Source organism: Microcebus murinus, chromosome 11 (assembly GCF_040939455.1).
Source record: "Microcebus murinus isolate Inina chromosome 11, M.murinus_Inina_mat1.0, whole genome shotgun sequence".
Taxonomy (NCBI): domain Eukaryota; kingdom Metazoa; phylum Chordata; class Mammalia; order Primates; family Cheirogaleidae; genus Microcebus; species Microcebus murinus.
In genome coordinates, this window is record NC_134114.1 from 47,399,048 (window position 1) to 47,418,000 (window position 18,953).

The 18,953-nt window shown below is 34.3% G+C and overlaps 1 protein-coding gene across 4 annotated transcripts in view; it reads left to right on the forward strand.

Annotated features, from left to right (window-relative positions):
* TRAPPC13 (trafficking protein particle complex subunit 13) overlaps positions 1–18,132 on the forward strand; it is a 36,821-nt gene extending 18,689 nt beyond the window's left edge. Inside the window, exons 5-13 of one of the 4 annotated variants that reach the window (XM_012784087.3) lie at positions 1,660–1,787; positions 5,247–5,319; positions 6,315–6,359; positions 9,448–9,465; positions 11,341–11,474; positions 13,579–13,777; positions 14,907–15,007; positions 17,727–17,877; positions 17,993–18,132. In XM_012784087.3, coding sequence (XP_012639541.1) covers positions 1,660–1,787; positions 5,247–5,319; positions 6,315–6,359; positions 9,448–9,465; positions 11,341–11,474; positions 13,579–13,777; positions 14,907–15,007; positions 17,727–17,877; positions 17,993–18,100 — 957 coding nt within the window. In that variant the 3' untranslated portion in view covers positions 18,101–18,132. The remainder of the gene's footprint in view (positions 1–1,659; positions 1,788–5,246; positions 5,320–6,314; positions 6,360–9,447; positions 9,466–11,340; positions 11,475–13,578; positions 13,778–14,906; positions 15,008–17,726; positions 17,878–17,992) is intronic. The other 3 variants (XM_020289993.2, XM_012784088.2, XM_020289994.2) reach the window with 3 other exon arrangements.
* The last annotated feature ends 821 nt before the right edge of the window (positions 18,133–18,953 follow it).

Genomic DNA, 18,953 nt, shown 5'->3' on the forward strand with positions numbered 1-18,953 from the left:
TGCACATAGTAGGTACCCAATAAATGTCAGCTACTATGATTGTAAAACTGAATATAGTAACAAAAGAGACAGCTCTAATAAATATCCTACTTTAGGTGCCTAGCATTAAGAATGTTAGATTAGAATTAACTGCAGAACTGTTTTTTAAAAGAAACAAAACTTCAAAGAAGGAATCTTACCTCTTATGTAAAAACCTCTATTAATCCCCATGACCTAAGGTGATCTTTGCTTTTTACTTGACATTTGCCTTGAAGTTTTATCATAACTTCATTCATTCAGTATTCAACAAATATTTATTAATTGCCTACTATGTGCCAGGCACCGTGCTATAGTGGTGAGCAAGAGAAGACAAGAGGTTCCTGCCTCCATATACATTTCTGGTAGGGGAGACAGAAAAAAACAGGTAAACAAAATCCTAAATAAGGTAATTATAGATTGTGATAAATGTTACAAAGGAAGTAAAAGTTAAATGTAATGTAAAGTAACTGAGATAAGGGAGGGTGCTATTGACTACAAGTTAGCGTGATAAATGTTCAAAAGGAAATAAAAAGGGGAATATAATAGTAACTGGGTGGGGCAAATGTGCTACCTTAGAGAAGGTAGTCCGTCCGTCCTTCCGTCCGTCCTTCCTTCCTTCCGTCCGTCCTTCCTTCCTTCCTTCCTTCCTTCCTTCCTTCCTTCCTTCCTTCCTTCCTTCCTTCCTTCCTTCCTTCCTTCCTCCCTCCCTCCCTCCCTCCCTCCCTCCCTCCCTCCCTCCCTCCCTCCCTCCGCAATCCAGCTAGATGTGTAGGAGAATAAAGAAAATATGGGAACCCAAGTAGTACTTTCTTAGTTGGTAACTTCAGTGTTCTTTAGTTCTTATACAAATCAATTGTTCTCTAACATCTAACTTTATTGTTTTAAATGATTATTTATCTTTTAGTGCTATATACTAACACATGCATATACATCTATCTATTTGTTTTGGTAAAGTCCATCTGTATATATGGACTTTTGTCCATTTGTTTATATATATTTACAAAACATATGTTCATACTAGTGCCTCATCTCCCAGTTCAACACCAAAAGCTTCATTGCAGCCTTCCACCTTTCCTTATTTGTACCTTTTTTTCTCTGAAATTAAGAAACCTATTTCTTGTTATCCATAATATATTTATTGTTTTGTTTACTCCTAGTATACACATAAAATAGTTTCAGGATTGCTACCCCATACCCCTGTGGAAAAAACACGTGTACTAGCTAGGGTACGTTTGTGTGCCATTCTTTTTATCTTTAGCCTTAGACTACAGTCAAGGTTTTTGTTTTCCAAACTTACTTAGGTTAGTTCTTTTTTTCCCCCTTCCCTTTCCTTTACTGTGGTTCTATTCTTCGTTTGCAATATGGTTAGGTTTGTTTGTTACTGTTTGTTTTCCATTTTGGATGTTCCTTCCTCCTTGATTTTATTCTTTATTTTTGGGGTGTGTGTGTATACTTTTGCCATGGTTTTTTCAAGTATCAGAGTTATAAAGAAAGATTTACACAGAGAAGTGTTGCTCCCTCTTCATCCCTCCTTCCTTGTTCCTATTCTCCTATTCTTTCTGTCTATAGCCATCCACACTCACCCTATAGGTAATACGTCTCATTTGGATTTTTTTTTTTTTTTTACCTCTTTCTTTCAAGGCTGATCTTCAGACAAGTTCTCAGCGTTTAAATCTTTCAGCCTCCAATGCTGCAGTGGCTGAACTTAAACCTGATTGTTGTATTGATGATGTCATACACCATGAAGTAAAGGAAATTGGAACACACATGTAAGGATTAATTTTACTAGTTCTCAAAGGCTTTTATTTCTATATTCCTTTATTTGAAATTGTTGCTCTCTTTTCATTTACCATAAAGCCTAAGAACCTACTTCAAAAGAAATGTTATGTTTCATCTTTACATGCTTTCTAGAAACAAACTTTAAAAACAAAATGCCTGTTTTGTAGGAAGAAAAAGTAATTTATCATCATTTATCTCTAGTTCCATTTTTACATGTACAGTCTTCTCTAAAAAATGATAAACCATATAGATATTTAAAACCCAGGTAGTGCTGGGCGCGGTGGCTCACACCTGTAATCCTAGCACTCTGGGAAGCCGAGGCGGGCGGATTGCTCGAGGTTGGGAGTTCGAAACCATCCTGAGCGAGACCCCATCTCTACTAAAAATAGAAAGAAATTAATTGACCAACTAAAAATATATATATACAAAAAATTAGCCGGGCATGGTGGTGCATGCCTGTAGTCCCAGCTACTTGGGAGGCTGAGGTAGGAGGATCGCTTGAACCCAGGAGTTTGAGGTTGCTGTGAGCCAGGCTGACACCATGGCACTCACTCTAGCCAGGGCAACAAAAGTGAGACTCTGTCTCAAAAAAAAAAAAAAAAAAAAAAATGTGATAAAACCCAGGTAGTAATCTGTCTAAAAGTACATTTATCATATTTTTCAATATTAGCAATTACTGTTCATAGTATTTGTTTTATTTCTTTATTTTTTTTTTTTTGAGACAGAGTCTCGCTTTGTTGCCTAGGCTAGAGTGAGTGCCGTGGCATTAGCCTAGCTCACAGCAACCTCAAACTCCTGGGCTCAAGCAATCCTCCTGCCTCAGCCTCCCAAGTTGCTGGGACTACAGGCATGTGCCACCATGCCCGGCTAATTTTTTCTATATGTATTAGTTGGCCAATTAATTTCTTTCTATTTATAGTAGAGACAGGGTCTGGCTCTTGCTCAGGCTGGTTTCAAACTCCTGACCTCGAGCAATCCGCCCGCCTCTGCCTCCCAGAAAGCTAAGATTACAAGCGTGAGCCACCGTGCCCAGCCTATAGTATTTATTTTTAAATTCAGTTTTTCAGTTTTGTATTTAACTGAGTATATTCAGTCTACTCTGAGAACTCAGAAATACAGAACCAAAATAAGACAGTGAAAAAAAAATCTCAAATTCTGTATTCCTGGCCTACATATGTGAATGTTCTATTTTTCATTCAGTCTGAGGGGCAAATAGGGAAATTTTAGTCATCTGAAGTAATTCTAGACTTTTTCATCTCCTTTAGCAGCCCCATCCAGTCAATTCATAGAATCCTATTAGTTATGCTGAATATCTCTTACTTATCTCTTCTTCATCTCCACTTCCATCACCACTTTTGCATCTCTTCTTTGTGCCCATTAGAGTATATAATATTGGCTATTATTTAATCAGTTAATTTTGGTGACTAGCTCTGTTGTAGACACTTGTTAATATATATTCTGCAATTGGTATGAGCTTTGGAGTCAGATTTCCTGGAGTTCAAATTTCAGCTTCATGATATATTAAGTATGTGATCTTGTATAAGTCTAATTACCCTCAGGAAGTTCTCACTTTGTATATGTTTTACAAAGCTATCCACAGCTGAATCCTTACCAACCACTGTAATTCTCACCTTTGACACCCTTCCTTCCCTCTCTACACTACAGTCATATTGGACTTCTTTTACCTCCAAACTCCATGGCTTGAAATGTGTTCTTCCTTTACAAAGGAATGCCTATGGCATTTTATTTAGTTTACTAACACTTTTCCTTATCTCACCTTCAGCATGACTTCCTCAAAAAGCTTTTCCTAATCTCTGAGGTTAGGAAAACCTTTTGGAGGAAGTCATGCTGAAGGTGAGATAAGGAAAAGATTAAGTCCCCCTTTGTGGATATCCTGTAGCACCCACAACTTACCATTTTTAAAATGTCTTTTATACTTAAAATTATTTATTGAGTATCTGCCTGCCTTCCTCATTAAAGTATAAGGTCCATGAAGTCTGCTATTTCTCCAAGACTGAGCAGAGGAGAGAGGTCAATATTTGTTGAAATTGAATTTTTTGAAATGATAATAAATGTGTAAAATCCTTATTTTACAGAAAATGAGACTTGTATAATTAAACAGCTAGTTAAGAAGACATAAAATTCAAATCTGACCAGGTGTGGTAGCTCATGCCTGTAATCCCAGCATTTTGGGAGGCCATGGCAGGAGGATCACTTGAGGCCTGGAGTTCAAGACTAGCTTGGCCAACATAGTGAGACCCCATCTCTATAAAAATAAAAATAATTAGCTGGGTGTAGTGGCACATGCCTGTGAGTCCTAGCTATTTGGGAAGCTGAGGTGGGAGGAAAACTTGAGCCCAGGATGTTTTTTGCTTTTGTTTGTTTTGAGACACAATTTATGGGCTAGAGTGCCATGGCATCAACCTAGTTCACAGCAACCTCAAACTCCTGGGCTCAGTTGATCCTCTTGCTTCAGCCTCCTGAGTAGCTGGGACTATAGGAGTACACCAAGCCACCTGGCTAGTTTTTCTATTTTTAGTTGAGGCAGGATCTGGCTCTTCCTCAGGCTGGTCTAGAATTTCTGACTTTGAATAATCCTCCCATCTCGGCTTTACAGAGTACTAGGATTACAGGTGTGAGCCACCATGGCTGGCCACTGAATTGCTTACTTGATTTCTTTTTCTGATTGTTTGCTGTTGGTGTATAGAAATGCTACTGATTTTTGTATGTTGATTTTGTATCATGCAACTTTACTGATCAGTTCTAACAGTTTGCCAAATCTTGATAAATGGAAAACTCTTCTATTTATTTTAATTTGAGTACTGATGAGACTGACCATTTCCCATTTTTGTTAGCTAGTTATGGTACTGTGATTTATCTATCTATTCCTTATATTTGAGTGGGATATTGATGTTTATTGACTTACAAGAACCTTGTGTATATTACTATCTAATCATTATCTCATATTGTTACAAGTAATTCATTCTAGTTTGTGGTCTTCTTTTTAATTGTTTTAGTGTTTTTGATATATGTAATTTAAAAAATTTTATATAACAGTCATTTCTTTTCCATTGCATTTATGTTAAGTCTGTTCTGGAATTTATAAAAAAATTCATGTTTTTTGCTACTTTATATGAACTTATTTTTTACATTCAACTATTTGGTTATTCTGAAATTTATTTTGGAATATATTTCACTTTTCAGAGAAAGTTCCAACTTTCTGAACCAAAAGTGCTATATCTCATTTTACTAATCAGAGCTTTCTTGTTTATATAGTTATACCCATATCTGCTAGAATATTTTTTTTCTGCTCTAATTTCATTTACCCACACTTCCACATCATTGATGTGTTTTCCAAATGTGTTAGTAGAATTCAGGTGTATTAGATTTATTATTAAGAAATAAAATTGAAAATGATTGAGAATCATTAAGACGTTTTTCTGTTTCAGCTTGGTGTGTGCCGTGAGTTATACAACTCAGGGTGGAGAAAAAATGTATTTTAGGAAATTCTTCAAATTTCAGGTATTGAATATGATAGCGGGAAATAATTTTCATGTACCTCCCCCCCTCCCCCCCCCCATGTATGCAGTTACTCCTGTTGATCTGCAGAGAAAACAGCTCCAAACAAAGCAAATTGCTCGATATTTTTGGATTTTTCATCTGACTAGTAATCTAAAGTCAGACTAAATCAAGTTAAATAAAAGCAGAGAGATTGTGATTGCCAGTGTATTGTTTTGGTAATGAAACTTTAAGGTTTTTATCCCCCCAAAAAGCTTATTTTTATGATTTGACAAAACATAAGAATCTAGACAAGGGTAAACTCTGATAAAGTGAGTGTAAATAGTATCAAATTTCCAAAGAAATTTAAATGAAAGATTATTGACTCAGAGTGAATGGACCTTCCCTTAAGGATTCCATGAATCACTGAAACTTTAGGTAGAATTTTCTATTAATATATGATTTTCAAAGTCCATCAAAAATAGTTAAAAACCAGTGGTTCAACACATGTGTATATATGGGTGGAGAGACAAGAATACCACATATATCTATATAAATATAGATCTAAATATGCTATATGTATAGTTTTCATTTCTCTGTAAGTAGAAGAAAAAGTACTATTAATGGGGGAAAAATGCCATTGTTTTACTGCATCACTCATTTGCATGCATCACTTATTTGCATGCCTTTTGGGGAAAAACGGTTCAATTGCTTTTTTTGTACACAGTTTTTACATACTATATAAATAGGAAAATACACAAGATATATATGTTCAGTTTAATCAAATGTTACGGAATAAACACCCACGTAACAATCACCCAGTCAAGAAATGATAGTAGCCTTTCAAAATGCATTTGGAACTTTTTTTGGCAAGACTATCTCATACTCATTAGAAAAGTCTTTTAAGAATTAAAATTGGAAAATGGCTTTGACAAATTCAAGCCCTGAGATTTAAAGCAAATTTTTAGTAAATGGTCACATGGTAAGAATCTCCTGATTGATATGTTTTATTTAACCAGGTTCTCAAACCGCTGGATGTGAAAACCAAATTTTACAATGCAGAGGTAAGTGTTGAGCACTTAATGGGATTTCAAATTAAACATTAAAATCTTATTTGACTAAAAATCTGATGTATTACATTCCTTATCATGTTGAAGTAAATTGCTGCTATGACTATGAATTATTTGTGGGGAAAATGGGCATAAAATTAAATTAAAAGTGAATCATTTCATTGTAGGTCCTTTTACTCTGCCTTTTTTGACCTACATGGAATCAATGTCTTGATTTTTATTCTAATTGTGAGGTTTTCATCCCCTTTGTTTAAATGTTTGCTTTATAATTCCTTTTAATGGTGGTTGTTACTGTTTAACAACTTGTTGAATGTTCATGGTGTGGTTCTGGATATTCCAAAAGTTGAATTAGTAGATCTAACTCTTCAAAATAGATGTAATATTCAAATGGAAAAATATTGACAAGAAACGCACAGCACATTAAACTATTTCCTGGGAAGTCAGTGTGCCAGCCAGAGTTAGGTTGCTGAGTTTGGTAAAATGGCTTGAGAAGCTCCTTGGGAGAAAGAAGTAACTTTTAGAATACAAGATGATCCATCTTCTATCCTAACAAAAGAAAGAAAATAGAAGTTGCCACAGGAGAAAGAATTTATTGCTTGGATTTCCTTTCCAAACTTCTATTTTATCTTGGCTTCTAGAGCTGCAGAAAAATCAGATGTCTTGATGGCCCTCTGACTCCCCTCAAAATTGTGTTTCCTACCTCAGTGATTAATTCAGAGATATCCACATGCAGTATTTTGAAATGAGCATTATATTTCTATTACTCTAAAACCTGATGATGATCAGAAAATTGCAGTCAGGTGGAAAATCTGATAGATATTTTTACTCAGTAAAAAGTTTGTATTACAACTAGGATTTCTAAGATGTCAAAGCTAAGGAACCTAAGCAGCAAAGACCTATTAGGTGAAAGGAAAAAATGCTTATAACTACCCAGAATCATATATATTGAGTCTGAAACAAGAATGATATGAAAAGATATGATACAGGAGCTCTGGGGACAAGATCTTAGCGTAGTTCAAAGAAGCTTTATGGAAGAGAAGGGGAACAGGAGTACAATCTGGAAGGAATGGATGTCAGAGCAGTGAATGACAGCATTGTAAGCAGGGTTACAAATGTACATGGAGTATTAAGTACACAGTTAAGAGCATACATATTTGATGGGAGGGTACAGCCTCATCAAGGAAATTACAAGATGTTTAAAGAGTTGACAATTCTTTTTGGGAGATAGGTGAATTGGGATACTACATATTTATTCCCTCTTCTTTTGTAATTTATGGCATACTGTTGATTAGTTATAGCTACTGAACTTTGTGAATTTTAAATAGTCTAATTTCTTATTTTGCTAGAATATAGCTTTCATTTATAGTATAAGAGGAAAATGTTAACTATTCTGTCAGAATAAATATATTAGAAAATTAAAAACAAATAAGACTAGAGGTGGATTTTGCTTTTATAATTGGCTTTAGGCACAAATTAAGCTATTTTAGGTTTTCTTTGTTAAAAATGTGGTAGTACATTAAGATACTTTTCAAGTAGTTTTATAATACAAATATTCAGAGTGATTTGCAAATAGTTTTTTAAATTGCTAGATATTCCATAAATGTTATAGAAGTGACATGTTCCCCATAAAGAAATTTTAAAAATCCATAATTCCATGACACCAATAAGGAATTGGTTTTTCATTAATCCATATTCTCTTACAGTCTTTATTGATTTATATATAATAATCTGTTTTTGTAATCATAATGACAATTTTGTTTTGAAAAAGGCAGCAAAAACTGAAAAAGTTAACATTATATGTAAACATAATCTTTAAACTTTGCCAACAGACTTCAGTCAAAAAATTTTATGTAAATTCCGACTTTTGAAAATAGATCTCTCTTTAAAAACCAGGAGTGAACAAAAAGCATTTAGGGTCTCTAAGATAGTTCATATTACCTATTGGGCAAACAAATACTGTTCAGCTGGTAGAAAGAGGCAGATTCTCTTGACCCCAACTAGGAATTTCAGTTAGATTGTAGTTTAGTAAACCACACCAATATCAGTAGGTGATGCTTATTATTCTGTGTTATCGTTCTTGTACAATTACTATTATTAGGCCCACATCTGTATCAAACATAATTTTTTGATGCTGCTTTTATTAATGCTAATAATACATGAATCATCTAAAGGAAAACAAGTTCATTCAAAGCTTTGTTTTAGTCTTCTAAGATATAAAAAAGCCTTACAAAGAAGACTAGTCAGATTAAAAGGTTGGATTCAACATTTGATCACCCCCTAGGTACAGAGCCCCATTCCAGGTACGGAAGAGAAATAAATATAAACTGAACATCTTCCCATTCCTCAAGGAACTTGCATCCTCAAGGAGACTGACATGATATAACTATAATAGAAGCCCCTTCCACCCCCCCAAATCATGAAGTATACTTTACACTCTGGGAACATAGGTGAAAAATGATTTCCAGCTATGCATTTGATAAAGCAGGTGATGAGATTACCCTTGATAAGTAAGTAGCTTTAGAAATATATATTTTTAAATAAAATGCTAACAATGAAATCTAAGAAGAGAATAAATTCTCAATTGTTTGAAGTGGTCTAGCCCAGTATTCTGTGAAGTGGGATCCATGGGACTCTAATTACCCAAAATGCACCTTTAAAAAAAGGATCTCATTATTAGATAAATTTAGGAGAAGGTGATCTATTCTGAATGTAGAAGACAGTTTACATCCATCCTAAGTCATCTATGAAGAATTACAATGTAGGTGAAGAATTTCTAGAACTAGAAAGGTGTGAGATATACCTCTCTGCCCCAAAATGTGCCCTTAACAAATTGCTCCTCTTTGAGTATTCAGCCATAGTGTTCTTCTCTATTCCATTATCATTTAACCTTAGCAGTTTTACCTTTTTAGAAAAATGATTTGTCATATTTCTTTATGTTGCTTCCTATTTACTTTCTTGTTTACTAATGCTGTCTTGTTTAGTGAATTAAAAAATGCAGAAATGCATTTTATTTTAAAGTTATTCTTTTTCTTTAACATTTAACTCTGATTTTTCTAATTTTTCTTTTTTATTTTTCCATTAGAGTGACCTCAGTTCTGTGGTAATTTGATTTTTTATTATAAATTTTATATGCTTTTCTTACTCACCACTTTGGACTCTGCCTAATTAATCTCTCTTTACAAAACATAGTGGAAAACCAGTTAGTTGTGAATACCACCCATGTCATTTCAGGAAGATGTATATAATTTGTATGTACTTTTTATATCTATTGTCTTATTCCGTGGGGAAAAATATATCAAAAATTAAATTATCATATTGCAACAAATTCTCATTTTTAGTGTTTCTTCCTTAGGTGATTTTTAAAAGAGGCATATTAACCTTGCTTAAAATAGCCTTGGGATTTTCAGCATCTTACCACAAAATACCCTAGTATCCTATCTTTCAGTTCTTTGAATAGACTGTATAATTGAAATTCATTTTCAGATGCACAGTTCTTTTAGGTTTAGGTCTGGGTCCAGTAACACTGCCTTTTGATAAAATTATTCAGAAGAAATTTTCCCAAATTGGCTAAAATCTTATTTTCAAATTTATAATAAGCAGCATTTGCTTATATCACATTATATATGTAATAATACCAATTGCCTTAGCAATGAATTCTTAATTTTTTAAATGTCAAATTATTTTAACTATTCAAACTAACTTGATTTTCCATTATGCTGCTTGTTTTTCTTTCATTTTATCTAAGCTCTTCTTAAATTTATGCAGAAAATTGCATTTTATAAATTGAAATGTGGATCTATGGGGTTTTTTAAAAAGCAATGGATTGATGGGATATATTATTTTTTAAGAAAAAGTAATATTTTTTTGATTTAATAAATCATTGTATTTCTATTTTCATATGAGCATGTCACAAAGACTAAAGAATATATTTTATTTTAGATAATATATTAAATTATAACTTCATTATATTTTTGCAAATTATTTTTATTTTCCTGGCATTAGTGTTAACAAAGCTCATAAGTGCCAAATTTTTCTTGTTATAGTATTTTATTTCTGCATAGTATATATATTATTATGAAACTTGAAAAATAATTCTTGAATACCCTTCATATATTATTTTTTATGTATGTTTGTTTCAAAGATAAGCCAGGTTAGTCTGTTATACTTCAATTACACAAAGAAAATAATAACCAAATAGCATAAAAATAAGAAAGTTTAGCATAATCAGGGAATTAAAAATTTATATAAAATTAAGTATTTAAGTTACCCAATGACTAAAATATTGCAGAATAGCATCAGTTTTCAAATCTATTACTAAGGCTACAAAATACCTTTTGCTTTAATGTAAATGCACTAAGATTATCAGGTATAATACACAATATCTTTTGTTAGCTTTAAACACACATTTTAAATGAGCAAGAAATCACTAATGACCACTCACAAACTTGCTCTAATTTAAAAAGTTAAATCCTTTCAGATTATAAAATAGATTATTCATATTTATTAGTGGTCACTATGCTATATAAATTGAAGTAATATAATTGAAGTTATAGTATGCTGGAATATTATAATGAAGACATAATTATCTTAACACTGAAATTCAAGATGCATAGGTATATGTATTATGCTAAAGCACATTTTAACATTTTAAACGTTAATGCCTTACTAAAAGATTTAGTATATTTGTGAATGAAATTCCAGTTAAATAAATATTTTTGGATGTTAATATAAAATATAGTTATCCCCCATCCATTGTTTGACAAGGTATCAGTTGACTAACACTGACTTCGCCCCCGTTCATTATGTTGGGGATGAAAATTTCTTTTCTTGCATTAATTATAATAACTTTGATTTGCAGGCATGAACTAATCACATTTGTGGTTAATATTTTTCTTCATATAGATAAGATATTTTTGTTGAGATAAGTATTTTAAAGACCATCACACTTTGGTGGATATTTTTTTCATATCCTCAGACTGATGAAGTATTTCTCGAAGCCCAGATTCAGAATATTACAACCTCACCTATGTTTATGGAGAAAGTTTCACTGGAGCCGTCTATAATGTACAATGTAACAGAATTAAATTCGGTCAGCCAAGCTGGAGAATGGTAAATATTAATTGTGAAATGTTTGTTCTTGTTTTGAAAGATACATGCTTTCTAACATCCATTACTCTTGAGTGGTTTATTTTAATTAATAGACTTTAAAGAAGTTTTAAGTTCACAGAAAAATCATTTAGAAAGTAGAGTTCCCATTTGCCCTCTACCCCTCACAATTTCTATTATTTATATCTTGTATTAATGTGGCACCTTTATTACAATTGATGAACTTCTTTTTTTTTTTTTTTTTTTTTATATTTTTAGTTGGCCAATTAATTTCTTTCTATTTTTTTTGGTAGAGACGGGCTCTCACTCAGGCTGGTTTCGAACTCCTGACCTTGAGCAATCCGCCCGTCTCGGCCTCCCAAAGTGCTAGGATTACAGGCGTGAGCCACCACGCCCGGCCGATGAACTTCTATTGATACTGATTATTATCTAAAGTTCATAGTTTACATTAGGGTTCACATTTTATGTTGTATGTTCTATAGGTTTTGACAAATATGTAATGAATGATATGTGTCCACCATTACCATAGTATATAAAATAGTTTGACTTTCCTAAAAATCTCCCATGTTCACCTATTCATCCCACCCTCCCTCCACATAAAAATAAAGATCCTAGCCCTCTGCATTTTATGTTTTACTATTCAAAGCACTTGTTCTTTAAGTCTCATAATTCAGTGAGGTAAATAAAAAACCTATCATTGTTATTCTGCAAATGATAAAACTGAGGCATGAGAAGGAATGTGGAGAAGTTAGGGTCAGGGTAAGCATGAGTTAGAAAAAGAAATATTCTCTCAATATCAAAAGAAGTGGACATAGGAATACATGACCTAATTTTTTTTTGTGAAAAGGAAATATGTATGTCTATAGGAAGAATAAATGTAAGCTTAACAGTAAAATAGATAAGGCAATAGCTGGGGAAAGTACCTGATTTTCTTAATCAAGAATGAAAAGTTTAGGCCAAGAATGGTGGCTCACACCTATAATCCCAGCACTTTAGGAGGCCAAGGCAGGAGGATCACTTGAAGCCAGGAGTTCAAGACCAGCCTGGGCAGCATAGCAAGACCTATCTCTACAAAACATTTTTTAAAATTGAAAATGGTGGTGTGCGTGTATACTCCCAGCTACTTGGGAGGCTGAGGTGGGAGCATTGCTTGAGCCCAGGAGTTTGAGGCTGCAGTGAACTATGATCATGGCACTGCACTAGGGCAACAGAGCAGGACCCTGGCTCAAAAAAAAAAAAAAGAGAAAAAAAATTACTTTTATATTATTATGGTAGTTACATACAGAAAAGTTCATAGCCTCCTTCACTTCCACTGAGGAAACAATCATTTTCCATTCTTTTTCAGATCTTTTAGTTCATTTTGAAAACGATTACTTAGTTTAGAATGATATATTTCTTCTTATTCTAAACTATTTGATAATTATAGAGAAAAGGGACAGGATACTTAAGGTTCTGATTTCTGTTGTACTTTTTAGTTAATTGATACATGTCCAATGCTTTAGGTAATATGATACACATCTAATATTTTAGGTAATATATTACATTCTATTATAAAGAACCTCAAGATTTTCCATGTGAATGGGAAAAAAATTAAAAATAAATATTCTCATTATAATTTTTTTTTTTTTTTTTGAGACAGAGTCTTGCTTTGTTGCCCAGGCTAGAGTGAGTGCCGTGGCGTTAGCTCACAGCAACCTCAAACTCCTGGGCTCAAGCAATCCTTCTGCCTCAGCCTCCCAAGTAGCTGGGACTACAGGCATGCGCCACCATGCCCAGCTAATTTTTTCTATATATATTAGTTGGCCAATTGATTTCTTTCTATTTATAGTAGAGATGGGGTCTTGCTCTTGCTCAGGCTGGTTTTGAACTCCTGACCTCAAGCAATCCACCCGCCTCGGCCTCCCAGAGTGCTAGGATTACAGGCGTGAGCCACCACACCCAGCCTATAATTTTTTTAAATTTGTGTCGAAACCACTGACCTTTTCTATTCTAGATCTTTGGAGGGTAAATCCTCCAGTTCTTGTCCTAAAGGAACAATCACAGGCATGATTTTTCTTTTAAAAGATGCTAGAGAATTTTCTTCATCTCTCTCTATCTCTGTCTTCAGTGTATCAACATTTGGGTCAAGAGCATATTTGCAGCCAATGGATACACGCCAGTACTTATACTGCCTAAAGCCTAAGAAGGAGTTTGCAGAAAAAGCAGGCATCATTAAAGGAGTAACAGTAATTGGAAAATTGGATATAGTATGGAAAACAAATCTAGGTGAAAGGGGAAGGTTACAGACCAGCCAACTTCAAAGAATGGTGAGTCTGGAAAAAACTTCAGTGGCGGTTTTGGTGTGGAGGGGGAAAGGCAGTTAAACAACTTATATTTTCCTACATCTATGGGTAAACACTGGAGTACTATAAAAGCATTACTATTACTAGAGAAGAAAAGACTAATAATTTGACTTATCTCTAGGTACAAAACTGCTATTGGGATGAATGAAAAATGTGCAAATGTTAATATAATTTATCCTTAATACATGTGTTTTTTACTTTACCGAACAAAATAACTGCCTATCAATTGTTCCTTCCTTTGGTAATTCATGCTCACTAGTCATCTGACTTCCAAATATATTAAGGTTTTCTTTTTTGCAATGTCCTGAAATTCTTGGACATACAACATTCACCTACTCAGTTCATACCTTAAGATGTAAAAAATCTGAGGCATCTGAAACTCAGAAGGTAAGTTCCACTAGAGTTACCTTGTAAGCATTGGAGGGATAATTAATTTCTGCTCTGAGAGTAGGGGTAGTTACTGGTCTTTCTTTTCTTATTCTAGTTAGACTATGCTACAGGATCCTCATTTTATGCTAAATATTACCTGTTCTGACATATCCTAAATTTTCTTTTCTCTCACTGTTTGAGGCAATAATTAAAAAACAAAAAAGATGCTGATCCTACTGGGCCTACTTCAAAATATAACAATTAGTTATCTTTTTGCCATGGCATGTTCCAAGCCTTGATGTTTCTATAGTCCATCCTCACCTGTGTGTCTTGTGAAAAGACACAATTTTCTTCCTGGCTTATTTCAATGTGATCTTCGTCTGTCTCTTTAGGCTGTAACCTTGCCTATTTAGAGTTACAGAATCTCTGGAAAGCATCTCTTCAACATCAGATCACCTGAAATGTCTTTACTGACTAATTAACTATGGGATTCATCTTAACTCTGCTAAACAAGAGGGAATTATAACAAAAATGGTCCAAGTCTACAGGGCTGTTTCACAGGTAGTAGCAGCAGTAGGATGAGGTAACGGTAGAATGAATCAGAAGTACTTTCTCAGCTTGGGGAACCCAACAACTGTTGTATGAATGTGCTGGTGTTGTACCTTCATTAAAATGGAAAGGTTTTATAATAGATATATATTAACTGTGTTGCTTGTTTTCTTAGGCTCCAGGTTATGGAGATGTTAGGTTGTCTTTGGAGGCAATCCCAGATACCGTAAACCTAGAAGAACCTTTTCATATTACTTGTAAAATAACAAACTGCAGGTAATGCCAGTGTTTGTGAATGAATGCCCTTTCCTCCTCACCTATGTAAAAGAGAATTTTAAAATCTTTTTAATATGCTGTCTCTTTTTAAGTTTCCTCTTGGTAGCCTTCTCTGATGTTAATGTTGAATACTATAAAGTTTTTCATTTGGTAGCAATATATTACATATTTTTGAAGGCCTGCTCTATTAGGCATTTTCTGTATTTTATTTCATTCATGCATCACACTCTATGAGGTGGGCATTAATTATTCACGTTCTATGCAAGACAAAGCCAACTCAGAGATTAAGTGACCTATTCAATCTCAGAGAGCTAGAAAAGATGAGGACAATTTAAAACCAAGTGTATCTGACTTCAAAGTTTATGTTCTTTTCATTGTTTGTGCTTCCTTCACACTTCAGCTTACTAAAACATGAACTAACAGGTACTTATGAAATAATACATTATAGATTTAAATTAGTAAGGTAGATTTTTTTGAGTCATACTTGTATCTAAGCTGTATCTTAAAATATTAACAAACCAAAAATTGGCTATAAATTTAATGTAAGGGATAATCATAGATTGGAAAATAGGATTTTAAGAGTAAAGAAAGAAAGCCGGGCGCAGTGGCTCTTGCCTGTAATCCTAGCACTCTGGGAGGCTGAGGCGGGTGGATTGCTCGAGGTCAGGAGTTCGAAACCAGCCTGAGCAAGAGTGAGACCCCGTCTCTACCATAAACAGAAAGAAATTAATTGGCCAACTAATATACATAGAAAAACTTAGCCGGGCATGGTGGTGCATGCCTGTAGTCCCAGCTACTTGGGAGGCTGAGGCAGGAAGATTGCTTGAGCCCAGGAGTTTGAGGTTGCTGTGAGCTAGGCTGACGCCACGGCACTCACTCTAGCCTGGAAAAACAAAGCGAGACTCTGTCTCAAAAAAAAAAAGAGTAAAGAAAGAACATAATCTAGCTATTGGGAAGCAAAAGAACACAGGACTTTGAAACCAGAAAAACCTAGAATTGAATCTGAGTCCTATCACTTTTGCTACTACTTGTATTACCACTTGGTATGTATATATTATTTGGGACATTTTGATAATATTGTAGTAATGACTCCCAACCTTCATACTGTGAATATATAATCCTTTTAATTCCATATCCATTCTGACTTTTTGGTGTTAGGGATACAAGAAATACTTATCCTTCAAAATTACAGAAATACCTACTTCTTCTATGAAGCTACCTAGAGCCTCCAGAGCACAGCTAATCATTCCTTTTCTGTCACAGCAAATTTTAACTTAGTTTTTTAGTGACACTCATATGTTGCTATAAGTATTAATCTCTTCCTTACTGGATTGTGAATTATTAAAGAGAAAGGATGTGTTTTGCCCAGCTTTGTAAATGCAGTGTCTTCCTGAGCTCTGTAAACAACAACACACACACAGGGCAAAGACCCTGTGCATAAAGGGTGAGTTAGGGGATTTTTTTTTCAGGTACAGCAAATCGGTTTATTGACCAAGTGACAAATTGCTATACAATTTTTTTTTTAATTTTTTGTAGTGCATCTACCCTGATTTCCGAAATAGTGGGCATTTCAAATGTTTGTTAGGAAGATGGAGATATATAAAAGTTAATATCATAAAGTCAATATGACTTAAAAAATCAAATTAAAATTTAAACAAGTATTTTAAAATATGGAGCCAACTATATAAGGGGGGCAAAAAAGCTAAATGAGGTAAAAGTAGCCATCAGTGGTGGTAGAGTAGGAGACTATTTTTCATTATGAGCCTTTTGATTATTTTTTAAAAAGTAGTATACATATTTTCATTGAATTTTTTTTAAATTTAACCTATTTAAGCTGAACTGATATTGTCTATTATAAGCAGAAGCAGTCTTTTCATGGTAAATACTACAGTCAGAAAACCAAAATAGTATTTACATCTTATAAATCTTGTCAGTCATTTTCTAAGTTATCTGCATTATAAAGGAACATTGATTAAATATCAACAGCACTAGACCAGAATCAGTTATCTTTTTCTTTCCTGTAGAATACCTAACAAATAGCCACAAGATTAGACACAAATATCTGGAAGTCTCCCAGAATGGCAAAGCCATTAACAGATCAGCACCAGGGGCCAGTGCTCAATAATAAAACCAGAAAGCCAACATCCAGATAAACAGATTGGTCTGAGGCCATTTTAAGCCCTACAAGGTGCCATCTCCTTTCATTTTCCAGATTCTTTTTTTTTTTTTTTTTTGAGACAGAGTCTCACTTTTGTTGCCCAGGCTAGAGTGAGTGCCATGGCGTCAGCCTAGCTCACAGCAATCTCAAACTCATGGGCTCAAGCAATCCTTCTGCCTCAGCCTCCCGAGTAGCTAGGACTACAGGCATGTGCCACCATGCCCAGCTAATTTTTTCTATATATTTTAGTTGGCCAATTAATTTCTTTCTATTTATAGTAGAGATGGGGTCTCGCTCTTGCTCAGGCTGGTTTCGAACTCCTGACCTGGAGCAATCCGCCTGCCTCAGCCTCCCAAAGTGCTAGGATTACAGGCGTGAACCACCGCGCCCAGCCTCTATCTTAAGTGAAATAAAAATGATACAACAGCTTTATAGTTCTCTTTCTGGCTTTTATTCTCCTTGACATCCAGAAAATAAATTTACTGGCAATAGTGGAAGAACTATCACAGTACCTCTTTGTGAAATGAACAAGATTTATTCCTGTTTTTTTTATTTCTCTAGCAGTGAAAGGACTATGGATCTGGTTTTGGAAATGTGCAATACCAATTCTATCCACTGGTGTGGTATTTCAGGAAGACAGCTTGGAAAGCTGCATCCAAGTTCTTCTCTCTGCCTTGCCCTTACTCTGCTGTCTTCAGTACAGGGATTGCAAGTATGCTTCTTTTCAAAAATTCCAATATATGGGTACTGTTAACTTGTAGTCATTTATTATGGCCATATTTTCCCTGAATGAATGAAAATTGAGGCCTATATCTTTCTCTCAATAGAGCATCTCTGGCTTAAGACTAACAGACACATTCTTAAAGAGAACATATGAATATGATGACATCGCACAAGTCTGTGTGGTATCTTCAGCCATTCAAGTGGAAAGCTGAAGAAAATTTCCAATGTCACGTTTTTCATTTAGTTTTGCAGAACTGCTTTCTGTGTGTTTGTCACCTTTGTAAAATGATCAAGTCAACAAAAATAAATATATATTATTTAAATTTCTGTCCTGTAAAACAGTTAAAATATTAAATATTTGTTTTGAAAAAAACTGTCTGCTGACTTTATCTTATGTTCTAAATGAACATTTGTATATTTTCTACACATATTGTTTCATTTGAGATGACCATTTGTCTCTAGCAAGTATCTAGAATAGGGATCAGCAAAATTTATGTAAAGGACAAGATACTAAATATTTTAGGTTTTGCAGGCCACATAGTTTCTGTCAAAAATACTGAACTGTGCCATTGTAATGCAAGAGCAGGACAGTAGGCAAAAAAGTACAGCAGTGCTTACAAAAGCAGGCAGCTGGCTGGATTTGGCTTGCTGGCCAGCCATAGTTTGCTGACCTCAATCTAGAAGATACAGTTGTTTCTTAGAACTTCAGAATTCTCATAATACTTTGTTTAGAAATATTTCAGTTAACTCCAGTTTTTTTTTCCTAGCTCCTCAGTCAGCAGCAGTTTGCTTAAAATAACTGAGGTAGTCCTATAATCTGTTATTTTGCTAACACAGTATAAGCTTTTCTAGTTGTTTTCAAAATTACTGTATTGATATGTATCTGTGTTTATATATACGTACAAACACACACATCTCACTCTGAGGTATTGAACAGCAGATCAGAATTGGTTTTATTTCTTAGGTTGTTGATGATTCTTAATGGAATCATCAACAACTAAGAAGAATCATCATCAACTAAGAAGCCTAAGAATTTTCTAAGCCCAAAATTCCTGGGCTTTTTTC